The following is a 15707-nucleotide window of genomic DNA, read 5'->3' as shown; positions in this document are numbered from 1 at the left end:
CAAGCATCCCATCCTTAAACTTGGGTGGGTGGGTGACTGGTGAACCAATCTGGACTGACAAAGGGCAAGGAGACTGACACTACTCTCTAGCAGGGGCATTTGTAAGGGATGTCAATAGGGACAAGATGACAGGCCTGACCAAATTCTCATTTTAATGGGGAACATGTAAAACTGGTGCAGGGATTTGATCCTATAGTTGAACTTTTCATCTTGACTTTAAAAAAAACTCTTCTCGCTCTATGCCTACCCTCACACTATTTATTTCTGTTTTTCAAAATATTGTATAATCAAGGTAGGGGTGTTGAACATGTCTGTATCTAAAATGTTGTTACTTTTACTTCAAAATTGTTATTTTCTCTAACAAGTCATTCTATTTGCCCTCAATGAAAGAGCCAGATTCCTCATCACATGCTATAACTCAAGGTCCAATGGAACAGCAGCTTCAGTTTTGGTTTTTGTTTAATTTGAAAAAAAAAATATTTACCAAGTCTGTTGCTGGAATGAAGATCTTTGTCTTTTTGTTGGTAGACCTTTCAATCATGCAGAATGCAGCTGCGAGAGCAATCATGGGCTTCCCCAGACATGCCCATGTCACACCAACACTCTGCAGTTTGCATTGGTTGCCGATCAGTTTCCGGTCATAATTCAAAGTGTTGGTTATGACCTATAAAGCCCTTCATGGCATCGGACCAGAATATCTCCAGGACCACCTTCTGCCGCACGAATCCTAGCGAACGGTTAGGTCTCACAGAGTTGGCCTTCTCCAGGTCCTGTCGACGAAACAATGTCGCCTGGTGGGACCCAGGGGAAGAGCCTTCTCTGTGGCGGCCCCTGCCCTCTGGAATCAACAACCTCCAGAGATTAGGATTGCCCCCACCCTCCTTGCCTTTCGTAAGCTCCTTAAAACCCACCTCTGCCGTCAGGCATGGGGAAATTGATTCCCCTGGGCCGTTCCCACTTTACGTATGGTTTGTATGAGACGTATGATTGTTTTTTATATTAAGGGTTTTAAATTGTTTTTAACTATTGGATTTGTATTGTTCTGTTGCTGTGATCCGTCCCAAGTCTTCGGAGAGGGGCGGCATACAAATCTAATGAATAAATAAACCACTGAGTATGTCCCAATTTTGCAAATGTAATTTATCTCTGAAAGACAGTGTAAGTGATTGACATTATTTTGCTAACTTATTTTGGAATAAGTTATATCTCAACAGCAATACCATCTTGAAGTCTGATATCGTAGGCTTTTTTAAATCACTGTTTTTATTTGAAATAAAGTCTTCTAATGATCACAGGCAAGTTAAAGTACAATCTTATTTATGTCTATACATTAGTCACTGCAGCTTGAGTGAGAGGCTCTGATAAATGTTGAGGATTTATTGAGGAAGATCTGGGCAGCTTTGTACTTTCTAAGGATCCTTGAAACCAATACTCATTAACTCCAGTCAAGAAGGCCATTGGCAAAAAAGCTCAATGCCAATTATCAGACCTGTTTAAAAATGCTCCCTGCCAAAACAATCCATTAAATGTGTAATAACTCTGATACATCAATGAAGATTAATTAATCTTACCATGGTTTCCAAAGGCCAAAAAGATCTCTTCTTTAGATTACTGAGAAATAAAGGTACAAAATATCCTGGGGACCCTTGTAGAGCTTTACTGTGTCCCCTGGCTTGAAACTCCATTTATAATAATAACTACAGATTAACAGAGTCGGAAGGGACCTTGTAGGTCATCTAGTCCAACTCCTTGCTCAAGCAGGAGACCCTATACCATTTCTGAGAAATAGTAGTCCAATCTCTTCTTTCGTTTGAAAGAGACCTCTCAAAACAGTGAGCCGTCTTCCGGTTTCTTCAAAACCTGAAAACTTAATTACTAATTTATGACCTTTTTGGTGATAAAAGCACATTGGTATTATTTTTTTTTTAATGAAGCAATGCAATAAGTGCCTTTAATCTTTTTGAGACATATTTTTAAGATACATTTTGAATTCTGAGAACACATTGGATGCTATGAAGAACTGGACTATCAATCATCTATAACCAGAAAGCAAACTTGACAGGGAAAGAAACAAATTTAAAGACTGCCATATTGTTTACAAAAATGAGGAACTCATCATTTCTATTTCTGATAAAACTAAGTCACCATGTATTCGTTGATCTCAAATTGTATGTTCCCAAGGAACCTTTGAGCCTTTCCCTCCCCATTTTTCCCACCTTATACTTGTGCAAAGTGCGGCTCATCAGAAGCTCAATAAAAGACCTATTTTTGCTGCCTGCTTGAGACCAGGCTGCATTTAGTTTGCCTGTTGCAAGTAGCTAAATGAACTTGTCTTCAGCCTTTTCAACAGAGGCTTCTTGGTGCTTTACTTTGCTAGATCTGCCTGCTTAGCTTTTAGGGCTCTGCTTTGGCAGAAACCATTTCCTTGGAGGAATGCCCCATGGGTTTTTTGTGCCCAAATATTTCTGGAAGGTTGAGCTCCTTTTCCCAGGCTGGAATACCTCTGTGCCGAATATAGCGGGCTTTCCTAACTTCACCATAAGACTTGAGGAAATCAGGCCTGCTGTACATAGTCCTGAGGCGTCCATCAGCAGCATAGGCCTCAGGATCCATGATCAGCCTCTCATGATCAAGAGAAGATCTTCGATTCTCAGGGAGATTCATGGGTTTGGTGATGGTCATAGTATCTTTGGCTTGAGAATCCCTTGGCTCTTCTTTTATTGAGTCTTTTCCTTGTTCTTCTATGATACCAGTCTTGTCCACAGACTCTGCTGAAATATTTAGCTGTTTAGCCATGGAGGCTTTAAGGCTGCTCATCTCTCTGACATCAGCAACATTTGGATCTTTGGCCTCCAAGGGTGGCAAGTGCCCCTTTCTCTTTCCTTCACAACCAGGGACATCTCCACCGAGCTTCCATGGGTGGATGGAAGACTGTGTTGTCCATGCAACCTCCCCAGTCTTAGGCAATGTTTTCCTTTGAGATCTAGAAAAGGAGGAGAGAAATGCTACTTTTCTTTCATTAGGATTCTTTTCACGAGTAATCAATGGATTGTAATATCTAATGAAGCCATGGAAAAACCACATATCTAGCCCATCCTACTCAGCGATAGGGTGCTCCTGGTTCGGCCTGGTAGTGGTGGCAGTAGGAGGCTCCACCCACCCACCTTGGAAACTTCTGCGCATGTGAAGAAGCATCACGCGTGCACGAACAGGTAGCAAAAGCATTTAGAACCCATCACTGATCCTACTGTAGATCATTATCTTGCCTGGCAGTGTCTCTCTTCGGGAGAGAAAAGAAAGTTGATAGGAAAGAATCCTTTTCTCATCTGCAAGTCTTTAAAATAGTTGCTGTTAATATCACTGATGATAAATGAATGTGGCTTACTGCTTCTCAGCTCCAACTTCCTTCTCCTCACAGGTACTCCTTGGCTTACAACCACTATTTATTTATTTTCAAAATCTATTTACCATCAGTCTTACCATAGGGTAATTCTGGGTGGCTTACAATCATAATTACAATTGGGAATGGAATTTCCGTTATAAGGCAATGCAGTTGCATAATTACATTAGCTCATTCCTGACTATTGTGAGAGGATTTTCTCACTGTAACCTTCCTCTCCACCATGCTTTCTGGTGGCTTCTTCCATTTTTTTCTTTTCTTAGCAGGAATACCTACTGAAGAGTGACACAATAGCTGTTGATCAGGAATAACAGGGGCTCACTAAATTCAATAAGGCCTGGTCTTTCTAAGTGTGCAACCTGGACCCCTTACATCTTAGTTTCTTACTGTTGCACTGACAGTGTCCCTCTGTGAGATCTCATTTTTGCCTTTTAATTTAAAGCTACAAGGCCTAATACAGCCAACTAATAAGAAGGTGGAACTTGCCGATGTAGACAGCCAAGGTTCCTATACAACTGACAAACCTCAAATGAGGTAATTTTTTTACCGTAATCCTGTATAATGGAAGTCATCAGAATTCTGCACAATTGGAAAAGGAGGTGGAGGAAATGTTGCTTTAGAGGGAATATGTCCAGGGCCCAATGAGAATTTCTGCTTGGAGCAGCCTAAGAAAGGGGAAAAGAAATAATTGCTATCAAGTTTCATCTCTAAAGGCAAATTAGACAATAATAAAATAACTGTCTGAGAATGATGATTTCCCCTCTTCTGTTATTTCCAGGAAAAAGCCATCAAGGGGGGCCAGTTTGAAAATAGAGTAAGGGCTTCTTAAATCTGCCCATGTTCAGGTTTATTGTTCAACAGTCTTCTATCCCCCTCAAAAGAGAATTTCTTTTTTCTCTTCTCAGCTGGGACAGTGCATCATGCATTTGTGGAAGTGAATTTTGAGGCCATGAAGCTACACAATATAATGGCTTTTAAGGTGCTACTTTTTTTCTGGGTAAGATCATTATTTTAAATTGATATATTCCTTAAACTGTGTGATGAGCAGAAGATACAATTAATACAATTCTCAGAAGGGAAGCTTGATTTACCATCGGCAGAGCAGCTAAGAGAGAACAGGTATGAACTAAGCTGCTTAACTGGGCTCTGGAACTGGCTAGCTATGTGGAATATTCCTTCTTTCTTTGTCTTTGAAGTCTAAAATGGATGTGGCAAAAGGAGGACAGAAAAAGATGGAGAGTTGTGTAGCATATGCTTTTCTTTCAGTATCCTGGTAAAACTATATCTACTAATTAACTGTACTGTGCCTTCAAACATATTCTGGCTGGAGAGTACTGTACTGAGATTTGAACTCTTCAGAAGTCTAACAATGCAAATGATCCTCCCTGTTTATTAACATAATACAAAGAGATTTGCTCCAAGTTACTGCAGGATGACTTGGAGCAAACTGAGATGGTAACTTCTCCACCTGCTCCAGAAATGCATACCATGTTGAATTCTTGATCAGTTCTTAAATGTTCTAAAAAGACTCAAGTTAAAGCAGGCTTTTAATTGTTGATCTTTCTATTTTTGATCTTTGAAGTCATGTTCCTATTGTTCTTTTATTATTCATTGTTCTCATACAGTAATGAGTGCTGTCACAAGAAATAAAATAATCACTATAGTGTATCAGAGTCTCTCCCTTCTATAACTCTGCAAGTAAAACATAGCCACCAGTTAATTTAAACAAATATATAAAATGGAAGATATATATAATCTCAATGACTTGTCTAATTCTCTTAAATCACTTTTAAAACTTACCCCATATTGTGTTACCCATTACTTCCAGTTACCCATAATATGTTAATTATTCAAATGTATCATTTGCTTATACTGCACTACATTTGACATTTTTATATCCTTTTTCTTCAATTGGAAATAATATTCCTGTCACTTATCACACTTTAAAAAATTATATCTTTTATGGACTTAGAATAACTTCCTGTGTATTTTACCAAGTACTTTCAGATGGTTTAAATTAAAACCAGTGGTGTTATCACAGTTAGCTGGGAGTCTGGCTATCTAATTGTTTTTTCACTATTGCTATTCCATAATAAGATATCTTATTTTATCATAGGACATGAGTTAAGTTTCCACAGATATCCTTATGAAGGCCTCTGACAAAAGACTTGAAAACTTAAAAATATGAAATTTCATGTCTGAGATATTTTTAATGTGCTAGTTTGAAGGAAAACACTCTCTAGGGATTTGGGTGGGAGGAGAGAGTTGTGCCTTCAAGTCAATTCCTGGAGACCACAGAAATGGTTTGCCATTGCCTTTTAACTGGTACAGAAGTAAACTGATTGGTCCAAAGTCACCCAGCTAGCTTTTGGGACTGGAATTCACAATATCCTAGTTTTTAACTGCCAACCTTTCAGACTGACAAGTTTAGCCACTGAGCCACTGCATCCTTCTATATGAAACTAGGAAACCCCAAATGTATTTAATTTGGGCCAGCAAGTTGGTATAGATGGAATTTTCTTTCCAAGATGAATTATATTATTTCTAACTATGGAGTTTTCTAAAGACAACTCCGGCAACATTTCTCAAACTCCTGCAAATCAATTCTACCATGTCATTTCTGAACAACTAGAAAGTAGAAATTTTACATCAAAATGTTGGATGAAAAGAGGCAAAGGCACCCTCACTTTTCTGTAACCTTTGGAGTTCCTGCTGGAGTCGCTGCTGTTCCCTGGTCATGGTGTTCAGATAATAGAGCCGGGCTTCTTCTAAGCTGCGCAGCCCCAGGGTAAGCCTGGCCTCTGCCCTCTTGATATCACGTCTCTTTGCCTCCCAGTGCTTTGAAGGTCCTCCCTCTGACATGCTTATTAGAAAAGGTTGGAGAAAAACCTATTGATGGTTATCCTAGAAAGAAAGAAGAAACACCTGGTATTGACCATCCTGCGGATTTCACTTCCAGTTGCTTTTTACCTTGGGATAATGTTATCCTGAAACGTGTATTATTTAACCCTCTTTCCAAACATTTGTCTGGCCTGTGGCACTAGAACAATTCTGTCTATCAACTTTCAAATCTTTCAGAAGTAAGACTCCTTGTTAGGGTCATTGGTGTGTTATCATTGCTAGTTGGCTAATTTTCTACAGGAAAGCAATTGCCAGACTCTGCCTTCATTATTATTATTATTATTATTATTATTACTATTATTATTCATACCAAACATAAAACAAAGTATAAAAAAGCCTGGGGGAAAGGTGTCTCAACTCCCCCTGCCTGGCGGCATAAATGAGTCTTGAGTAGTTTACAAAAGACAGGGAGGGTGGGGGCAGTTCTAATCTCCGGGGGGAGTTGGTTCCAGAGGGCCAGGGCCACCCCAGAGAAGGCTCTCCCCCTGGGGCCCACCAAACGACATTGTTTAGTCGACGTGACCCAGAGAAGGCCAACTCTGTGGGACCTTATTGGTTGCTGGGATTCATGCAGTAGCAGGCGGTTCCAGAGGTAATCTGGTCCAATGCCATGTAGGGCTTTAAAGGTCATGACCAACACTTTGAATTGTGACCGGAAACTGATCGGCAGCCAATGCAAGCCACGGAGTGTTGAAGAAACGTGGGCGAATCTTGGAAGCCCCACAATGGCTCTCGCGGCTGCGTTCTGCACGATCTGAAGTTTCTGAACACTTTTCAAAGGTAACCCCATGTAGAGAGCGTTGCAGTAATTGAACCTTGAGGTGATGAAAGCGACTGTGAGCAATGACTCCCTGTCCAAATAGGGCCGCAACTGGTGCACCAGGCGAACCTGGGCAAATGCCCTCCTCACCACAGCCAAAAGATGATGTTCCAATGTCAGCTGTGGATCGAGGAGGACACCCAAGTTGCGAACCCTCTCTGAGGGGGTCATTAGTCCCCCCCCGGTAATGGACAGACAGATGGAATTGTCCTTGGGAGGCAAGACCCACAGCCACTCCCTCTTGTCTGGGTTGAGTTTGAATTTGTTGACACCCATCCAGGCCCCAACAGCCTCCAGGCACCGGCGCATCACTTTCATTGCTTCGTTGACTTCCTTCCTTCCTTCCTTCCTTCCTTCCTTCCTTCCTTCCTTCATTCATTCATTCATTCATTCATTCATTCATATATTTACACCTCTATGTCGCCCACTCCTGAAGGACTCAGCGCAGCTAACAACAATATAAAAAATACAAATACAGTGGTACCTCAAATTAAGAACTTAATTTGTTCCGTGACGAGGTTTTTAAGTAGAAACATTTGTAAGTAGAATCAATTTTCCCATAGGAATCAATGTAAAAGCAAATAATGCATGCAAACCCATTAGGAAAGAAGTAAAAGCTCAGAATTTGGGTGGGAGGAGGAGGACCGTCGCTACTGAAGGAAGAAGGTGAGGTGAGGGGAATCAAAAAAATCCAAAACTTTAAGGCTTTAAAAAAAAAGAGGGACTCACTCGGCGTGAGGCTGCTTCCCATATACTGCGCTAGAGAGAGAAACCCAGGGGGAATGGCAGAAAACTGGCTGGGCCTTCGTGCTGCTCTCAAATTTCCTTTTTTTTTTTTTTTGTAAATATTTTTATTGATTTTTTAACCATTTTTATATCACACAACATAAAACAGTGCATAATGAATTGTGCCCACCACCCCGACACACACACATTCCCCACCACCAAATTGGGGGTGTTTCTTGTATAGTCCACTTAACCCAAGAGCAATATATCGATTTACATATTATAGAGTGATTCCAATTTATTCCTTGTAGCTTGGTCTCGGATTCTGCTCGTCATATATCGTCTTACCTTGTCCCATCGTCCCATCAGCTGTCCCAACTCAGTTTCATTATCCGAATTTATCCTTTTTTCCATAATTTCAAATTGAATATGGTCCACCATGTACCTATACCAATTTTGCATTGTCCATTTTGTCTCATCCTTCCAACCCAAAACTATTACTGCCTGAGCGCTTTCTATTGCTGCTTTTTTTATTTCTCTAAATTCTCCCATCACATTGCTTTTTACTAGTACTGCCATTTCCTTAGTGATTGTCCATTGTATATTTAGCATTCTATTGATATCCTCTTTCACTTTTTGCCAAAATTCCTGCACTATCGGGCATTTCCAAAACATATGCATAAACACTCCTTTGTCTTGACACCCATGCCAACAATTCCCCCTGACATTCTGCTGAAAATGTGCGAATTGAACGGGAGTAAAATACCACTAATATTTTCCTTCTCATTTCCCTGATTCTTGTATTTTTAATTTTCCTTATATCTTCTACTATATTTTCCATTTCTTGTACCTCTACTGGTATCTCATTTTGCCATCATTTAGTCAATCCATCAATCGTATCCCCTTCTGACTGCACTAGCAATTTATATATATTAGTTGCTTGCGCCTTTATCCCCTCACTTTTTTCTCTTATTATTTTCTCTAACCCTGTCTCCTCCCTCCATAATACTTCTTTATTCTCCCTTTCATTAAGATATTTACATATTGCATTTATTTGTAGCCACCTTCCCTTACCTAGCCACCATTCTATACGATTTCTACTTGGCCTGCCATCCTTCTCATATAACTGTTCTATTTTAGTTATCCCTCTTCCCTTCAACTCTCCTATAACCCTATTTAAGTTATTTTCATTTTCTCTATTTATTACATAAAGCGATGACAGTTTAGATTTATATAATCCTATTTTCCCCTGCCATTTTTTCCAAATTTCCATAGTCCCTTTCATTGGGCCTATTAATTTACCTACGTCACTCATATTCCACTTTCTAAAGATTAATTCTCTATTATTCATCCCGTTTATCTGTTTTTCCAATTTCACCCATTTATTTTCACCTAATTGCAACTCCATTAACCTTTCCATTTGAAAAGCTTCCCTATACAGCTCCAAACATGGAACTCCCCATCCCCCCTCTTTTTCATTCGCAATTAACCACTTTTTTCTTATTCTTGGTCTCTTATCTTCTTCAATCCAATTATTTAGTTTTTTGTCCCACTCTTTAACCTTACATGCCGATAGCCCCCCCCAACAGCACCTGAAATAGGTACATCATCTTGGGAGCTATCATCATTTTTAAAGCTCTTATTTTAGAGAGTCTCCTTAGCTTTTTCTCTTTCCAGCTCCTCATCTGTTTCAACATTTTCCTCCATATTAATCTATAATTAATCTCTTCAATTTTCACTGGGTTTTTCAATAACCAAATTCCCAAATATTTTATTTTTTTAAGTCCTAATTTCAACCCTGATTCTTTCCTGATTTCTATCTGTTCTCTTGGATCTGTATTTAAACACATAATCTCTGATTTTTCCATGTGCTGCTCTCAAATTTCCTGGGAAATTCTTCCGGGCTCGGGTTCTTAACTAGAAAATGGTTCTTAAGAAGAGGCAAAAAAATCTCGAACACCCGGTTCTTATCTAGAAAGGTTCTTAAGTAGAGGCGTTCTTAGGTAGAGGTACCACCGTACAATAAAAAGAAGTCAAATATAAATATTTAAAAGAATCAACCCCAGTTAAAAACCCACAACTCAAACTATCCAAACAACACACATGCATACCATTCACTACAATTCAGCCATGACAGATGTCAAATTCATGCCCCAGGCCTACCAGCAAAGCCAAGTCTTCACAGCCTTTCGGAAAGCCATTAGGGTGGGAGCAGTATGGACATTGGGGGGGGGGATTAGTTCCATAGAGCTGGGGCGGCCACAGAGAAGGCCCACCTCCATGGGCCCGCCAACCTCCATTGCTTAGTCCAGTGTTTCTCAACCTTTTTTGAGCCGCGGCACATTATTCACATTTTCAAAATCCTGGGGAACATTGAGCCGGGGGGGGGGGAAGTTTGGACAAAAAAATATCTCTTCCTCCCCTTCGCTCTATTTCTCTCTCCCTCCCTCTTTCTCTCCCTTCCTCTTTCTCTCTCTCTCCATCCCTTTCTTTCTCCCTTCCTTCCTCTCTCTTTTGCTCTTTCTCTCTCCCTCCTTCCCCCCTATGCTGTCTCTTTCTTTCTTTCCTTTCTTTCTCTCTCTTTCTGTCTCTCTTGCTATCTCTTTCTTTCTCTCTTCCTTCCTTCCTCTCTCTTTTGCTCTTTCTCTCTCCCTCCTTCCCCCCTCTTGCTGTCTCTTTCTCTTTCTCTCTCTCTCTCATTCTGTCTCTCTTGCTGTCTCTTTCTCTCTCTCTTTCTTTCTCTCTTCCTTCCTTCCTCTCTCTTTGCTCTCTTTCTCTCTCCCTCCTTCCCCCCTCTTACTGTCTCTTTCTTTCTTTCTTTCTTTCTCTCTCTCATTCTGTCTCTCTTGCTATCTCTTTCTCTCTCTTCCTTTCTTTCTCTCTCTTGTTCTCTCTCTTCCTTTCTTCTCTGCGGAGGCTGGCAAAGCTTTTTCCGGGTAGGCTGGCTGGGGGATAGGGCGCGCGCACGCACGCACCCCCAACGTTCCAAAGAACCTTCTCCGACCTCCGCTGTGAGAAGGTTTTCTCCGAGCGCTCGCCGCCATTGCAGCCACCACTGCAGGAGGAGCTGGAGAAAGGGGCAGATCGGGCGGGCGGGCGTCAGCGGCGAGAAGCCAGGGGCGCGAGGGGAGCGGAGGCACTGGGGGTGGGGGCAGCCGCAGAGCTGGCCTCCACACTTTCATCACTCCCCACCCCAAACTCCAACACCCAGCTCCTTACGCGGAAGAATTAAGCTCTCCTTTTTCCTGCCTTCCTTCTTTGGGGCCCAGCAGGTTTGTGCCAGAAGCAGGAGCCGGGGGACAGCTGTGAGTGGGAGCTCCAGGTCCGAGGCACCGGCAGCGCCCCGCCCAGCTGGAGCTTCCCTAGGAGCTTCACGGCACACCTGCCCGTGTCTCGCGGCACAATAGTGTGCCGCGGCACACCGGTTGGGAAACGGTGGCTTAGTCGACGGTACCTGGAGAATAGTTTGTCCCATACATAGTCTGGTCCTAAACCAACACCTTGAATTGTGACTGGAAACTAATCGGTATACCCATAACAGTTCACGCGACTGCATTCTGGACTATCCACAGTCTCCAAACACTCTTCAAGAGTAGCCCCATATAAAGTGCATTGCAATATTCAAGATGGGAGGTGATGAGGGCCTGAGTGACTGTGCATAAAGCCTCCTGATCCAAATAGGGCCACAACTGGTATACCAGGCAAACCTGGGCAAAGGTCCCTCTGGCCACAGCTGAAAGATGGTGAGCAAGGCTCAGCTGTGGATCCAGGAGGACACCCAAGTTGCGGACCTTGTTCGAGGGGGCAAGGTTTTCCAGGCCCCCAGAACAATAGATAGACAGATAGAGTGATCCTTAGGAGGAAATGCCCATAGCCACCTGGTCTTGTCTGGGTTGAGCTTGAGCCTGTTGGCTCCCATCCAGACCCTTACAGCTTCCAGGCACCAGCACATTATACCCACCATTTCACTGAAATGGCATGGGGTGGAGATGTATAACTGGGTATCATCAGCATACTGATGATACCTCACCCCATGCCATTGGATGATCTCACCCAGCGGCTTCATGTAAATGTTAAATAGTAGGGGGGAGAGGACAGACCAGTGTGGCACCCCACAAGGTAGGGGCCAAGGGAGGAGAACCAGAAGAAGGATACCATGGTCAATGGTATCAAAGGCCGCTGAGAGGTCAAGAAGCACCAGGATAGAGGAATGACCCCTATTCCAGGCAAAGCAAAGCAAAACCAAAGCAAAGCAGTTTCTGTGCTGAGACTGGTCCTGAAACCCGACTGAAAAGGGTCCAAATAATTGGCTTCATCCAAGGACCACTGGAGCTGGAGTGCCACCACCTTCTCAACAACCTTACCCAGAAAGAGCAGGTTGGAGACTGGCCCGAAGTTCTTCAATTTGGCTGAATCCAGGGACAGTTTCTTGAGGAGGAAGAAACCACTTCCTGTAGTGGCACAACTGCTTCCTTCAGTGGCTGCAGAACTACAGCTGCTCATAGTTTTGTCTGTATGAACTAAAGCTTCTTCTACAGCTCATTCAGATTCACTCTGAAGAAAAGTGGGAGGAAAATATAACCCTGTCTTCCTTATTCCTTCTCTTTAGAATAGCTGTTCTCAAAGTGCCCCTCAAGACCCTCCCAGGGGCCCACAGAATCAAAATCATTTGCCAACCATATCTTGGAAAAATAAAAATATTAAAATCCCACCAATCATTAAATCATGAGAAGTTGCATCAGTAGTGAATGCCTCAATTTTTATTTTTAATTATGGTAAATACAGATAAATATAACTCATACAAAGAAAACCACTTTTGGGATCTTCCATAATGTGTAAAAGTAGGAAGGGGTCCGGAAAGAAAAAAAATGCTACTCTAGAAGATATAAGCCTTTCCAAATGTCATAGAGTACAGGTTGCAAAAACTGCAGCTTTGTGTTTTCCTCCAATGTAAGCAAAATTTGAATCTGAGGGATAGGGGCTTCATTAAATATTATTTTTTTAAATTTAAATTCTTTAAAAAATTAAAACATTTTAAATGAAGTAATTTCAGAGTCTAGGACTTCATGGCCCAGAATGTATTCACTCTACTGCATCACAAAAAGGCTAAGATTTATCTATATCAGCAAACTCAAGACTTGAGTGACATCCCATCCTATCCCATCCCATCCAAAGGAATGGCATCCCATCTTTTTCTAGGTTTCTTGTTTATATGCACTTATGTGTGTGTGTATGTGCTACAGCTTCTAATATACATATAATATACACCTCATCTGAGCATAATCACTTGTGTATGTAGTGAAACTGACTTTAATCAAAGATCAACTCAGTAAATTCTCTTCTGAGTCAATAGATTTGCAAATTTGCTTATAGTAAAATTGACTTTAACCAAAGATTTGAAGAAAAAATAAGGAAATAGCATAATACAACAACAACAGCAGCAGCAGCAACAGCAACAATAGAATTTGAAGTACCTTGGAGGTCTTTAGTCCAACCCTCTGCTTAGGCAAGAAACTCTACACCACCTCAGACAAATGGTTATCCATTATCTTCTTGAAAACTTCCAGTGTTGGAGCATTCACAACTTCTTGAGGCAAGCTGTTCCATGGATTAATTGTTCTAACTATCAGGAAATTTTTCCTTAGTTCTAAGTTGCTTCTCTCCTTGAATAGTTTTCACCCATTGCTTCTTGTTCTCTACCTTCAGGTGCTTTGGAGAATAGTTTGACTTCCTCTTCTTTGTGGCAACCCCTGAGATACTGGAACACTGCTATCATGTCTCCCCTACTCATTCTTTTCATTCAGCTAGACATACCCAGTTCCTGCAACCATTCTTCATATGTTTCCCCTAACCAACGTTGTTGCCTTGGGGTAGTGGAATTCAGAATAGAGAACAGGTTTCTGTTATGTTAATGGATTGAGTTGCTATGCAAAGACTTGTTGCTCAACACAAAGTTAATACATTTTGTTAATTCAGTTGTGTAATCTTCAAAGATAAACATTTGTGACTTGCCACTTTTATTAAAGTTCAAATGAACCTGTTATGCCAATGGTGTCTTGAATTATTTATTTTTATGTCCTCTCTCCAATTTATACAGCAACAAGGAACTCTCCAACAAGGAACAGCAACAAGGGTGCTTTCCAAATAATGTGAGTATGGTAGTTTTAAAGTTTGTCCTGAACCTTTCCCCCCTAGATGTAACATGTTTGTTAAGAGAGCAAAACAAAGAATGGATGGGGTGGAATGCAGAGAACTATAGGATTCTGACAGAACTAGCAAAGGTTTCAGGCCAGTAAGTTGGAAAACATTTGTCTGTGTTACAATTAGTAGGACACAGTCTCAGGTTTAGATGGTATATTTTTTTAATGGCATGACAAGGTTAATGTAGACTTTAAAAATATTATATTAGAAGTGCCATACTATGAATAAGGAATAGATACAGACTCCAGCTGTGCCCAAAAATGGCTTTATTGATTTTAGCCCAAACATTTTACAGTATGAAAAAGAAACAGTGGGCAAAGAAAAATGATTAACACATCAAGATTTGTTAGTAGAAGAACATGGAGAACTTAAATATGTACAATTAAGGGAAAGGTAAATAAAAGATAAATTAAAAAGTAATTGGAATTAAAAAACATAGACTAGAATTTGAGGTTTAATTTCTAATTGCTAAACTGTACAAACTTTTACTGAGAGTTAAAATGGAGGAAGAACAAGTTAAAGATAATAAAAAGTTAAAGATGATAAAATGGGCTAAGAATTTGGTTATAATGTACAGACGGAGCAAAGGGAGAGAATGTGCTTAAAAGGCTAAAATTCACATTATTACAATTTAATAAAGAACTCTTACAAAATGATGTATGATGCCAGATAAATTATCCAAGGTGTAAAAAGGTATTCTAATCAGTGTTGAAAATGTGTAAAAGACTCATTTTGCCATGCATTGTAGACTTGGGAAAATAATAATAATAATAATAATAATAATAATAATAATAATAATAATTTCTTGGACTTGTATGCCGCCCCTCTCCGAAGACCCGAAAAACTAGGGCGAGTGATACCCATGCATAATAATGATACAGAGAAATTTAAAAACTACTATTCAGGTGAACCCAGAATGTCCTTTATTGAAATTTATGGGTAACCAAGCAGAAAACACCTATGAAAGATTTGTTTTGCCAAGATAACTTCAGTGAGACTATTGAACAAAAATGGAAAAATATTCAAACATCCACAATATCTACTCTACTGGTAGTACATCGCTGCCTCAAATGCACATAGGAAGAATACTGACAAACAGCAATAGCACTTACAGTTGTAGAATTCTTGCTGAAGTGAAGAATGCTCTTTTGCACAAGATGAATGTGAAGCTGGGTGAGGAAATTATCACCCCAGCATGATCCAAAGGGATAAGAAAGGCTGCCATTAGCCTGTCTCCTCTCCCCTTCGGTGGAAAAAGAGCAAATGGAGGAAGTGCCAGCAGCAAGGAAAGCAACAGCAAAATCTCTCAGCAGCTCTGGCTGCCCACAGAGCAAGTGAAAAATCAGTGCATTCTCAGCCTTTCATGGGAATCCCTTTGTAGCTATTGTTGCTTGTTGCCTGGCAGGTGGAGATTATGGAACTTCAGCTGCTGCTGGACACAGATGAGCAGCCTAGAAGAAAGAAGTCTTTAGACAGAATACAGTTAGAAAATGTGCCAATTTTACAGTTCTCTCCTTCCCTATTTCTGGCACACACAAATGAGTCAATCCTGTCAAAAATTTATCTCCATGCAATGCAATTGAAATCTATACATTTGCTGAGAAATCATGATGAAAAGTAGATTTCCTTCCTTTCCCCTTCCTCCTTCCCATTAGAACC

At 40.8% G+C, this 15707-nt stretch overlaps 1 protein-coding gene across 2 annotated transcripts; it reads right to left on the bottom strand.

The window, feature by feature from the left end:
- Positions 1–1123: 1123 nt before the first annotated feature.
- On the bottom strand, positions 1124–15422 carry CCDC190 (coiled-coil domain containing 190). Of its 2 annotated transcripts, none has more exons than XM_070746716.1 (4): positions 15161–15422; positions 6088–6304; positions 3948–4065; positions 1124–2983 (listed from the first exon to the last, which is right to left on the bottom strand). In XM_070746716.1, the coding sequence occupies exons 2-4, from the start codon at positions 6260–6262 to the stop codon at positions 2395–2397; spliced, it is 882 nt and encodes a 293-aa protein (XP_070602817.1). In that variant the 5' UTR covers positions 6263–6304; positions 15161–15422; the 3' UTR covers positions 1124–2394. The 2 variants fall into 2 exon arrangements, with proteins under 2 accessions (XP_070602817.1, XP_070602818.1); XM_070746717.1 differs by lacking the exon at positions 15161–15422 and adding an exon at positions 13322–13739.
- Between the last annotated feature and the right edge of the window lie 285 nt (positions 15423–15707).

The sequence above is a fragment of the Erythrolamprus reginae genome, chromosome 3, assembly GCF_031021105.1.
Source record: "Erythrolamprus reginae isolate rEryReg1 chromosome 3, rEryReg1.hap1, whole genome shotgun sequence".
Classification (NCBI taxonomy): domain Eukaryota; kingdom Metazoa; phylum Chordata; class Lepidosauria; order Squamata; family Dipsadidae; genus Erythrolamprus; species Erythrolamprus reginae.
This window is presented reverse-complemented; position numbering and strand designations above follow the sequence as displayed.

Excerpts from the sequence above, each read along its gene's own strand:
- CCDC190 (XM_070746716.1), bottom strand. The coding sequence starts at position 6,262 with ATGTCAGAGGGAGGACCTTCAAAGCACTGGGAGGCAAAGAGACGTGAT. Across the intron at positions 4,066-6,087 it reads ACTCCAAAGGTTACAGAAAA|GCTGCTCCAAGCAGAAATTC; the intron begins GTGAGGGTGCCT and ends CCCCTTTCTTAG. Across the intron at positions 2,984-3,947 it reads TTCCATTATACAGGATTACG|ATCTCAAAGGAAAACATTGC; the intron begins GTAAAAAAATTA and ends CTCCTTTTCTAG.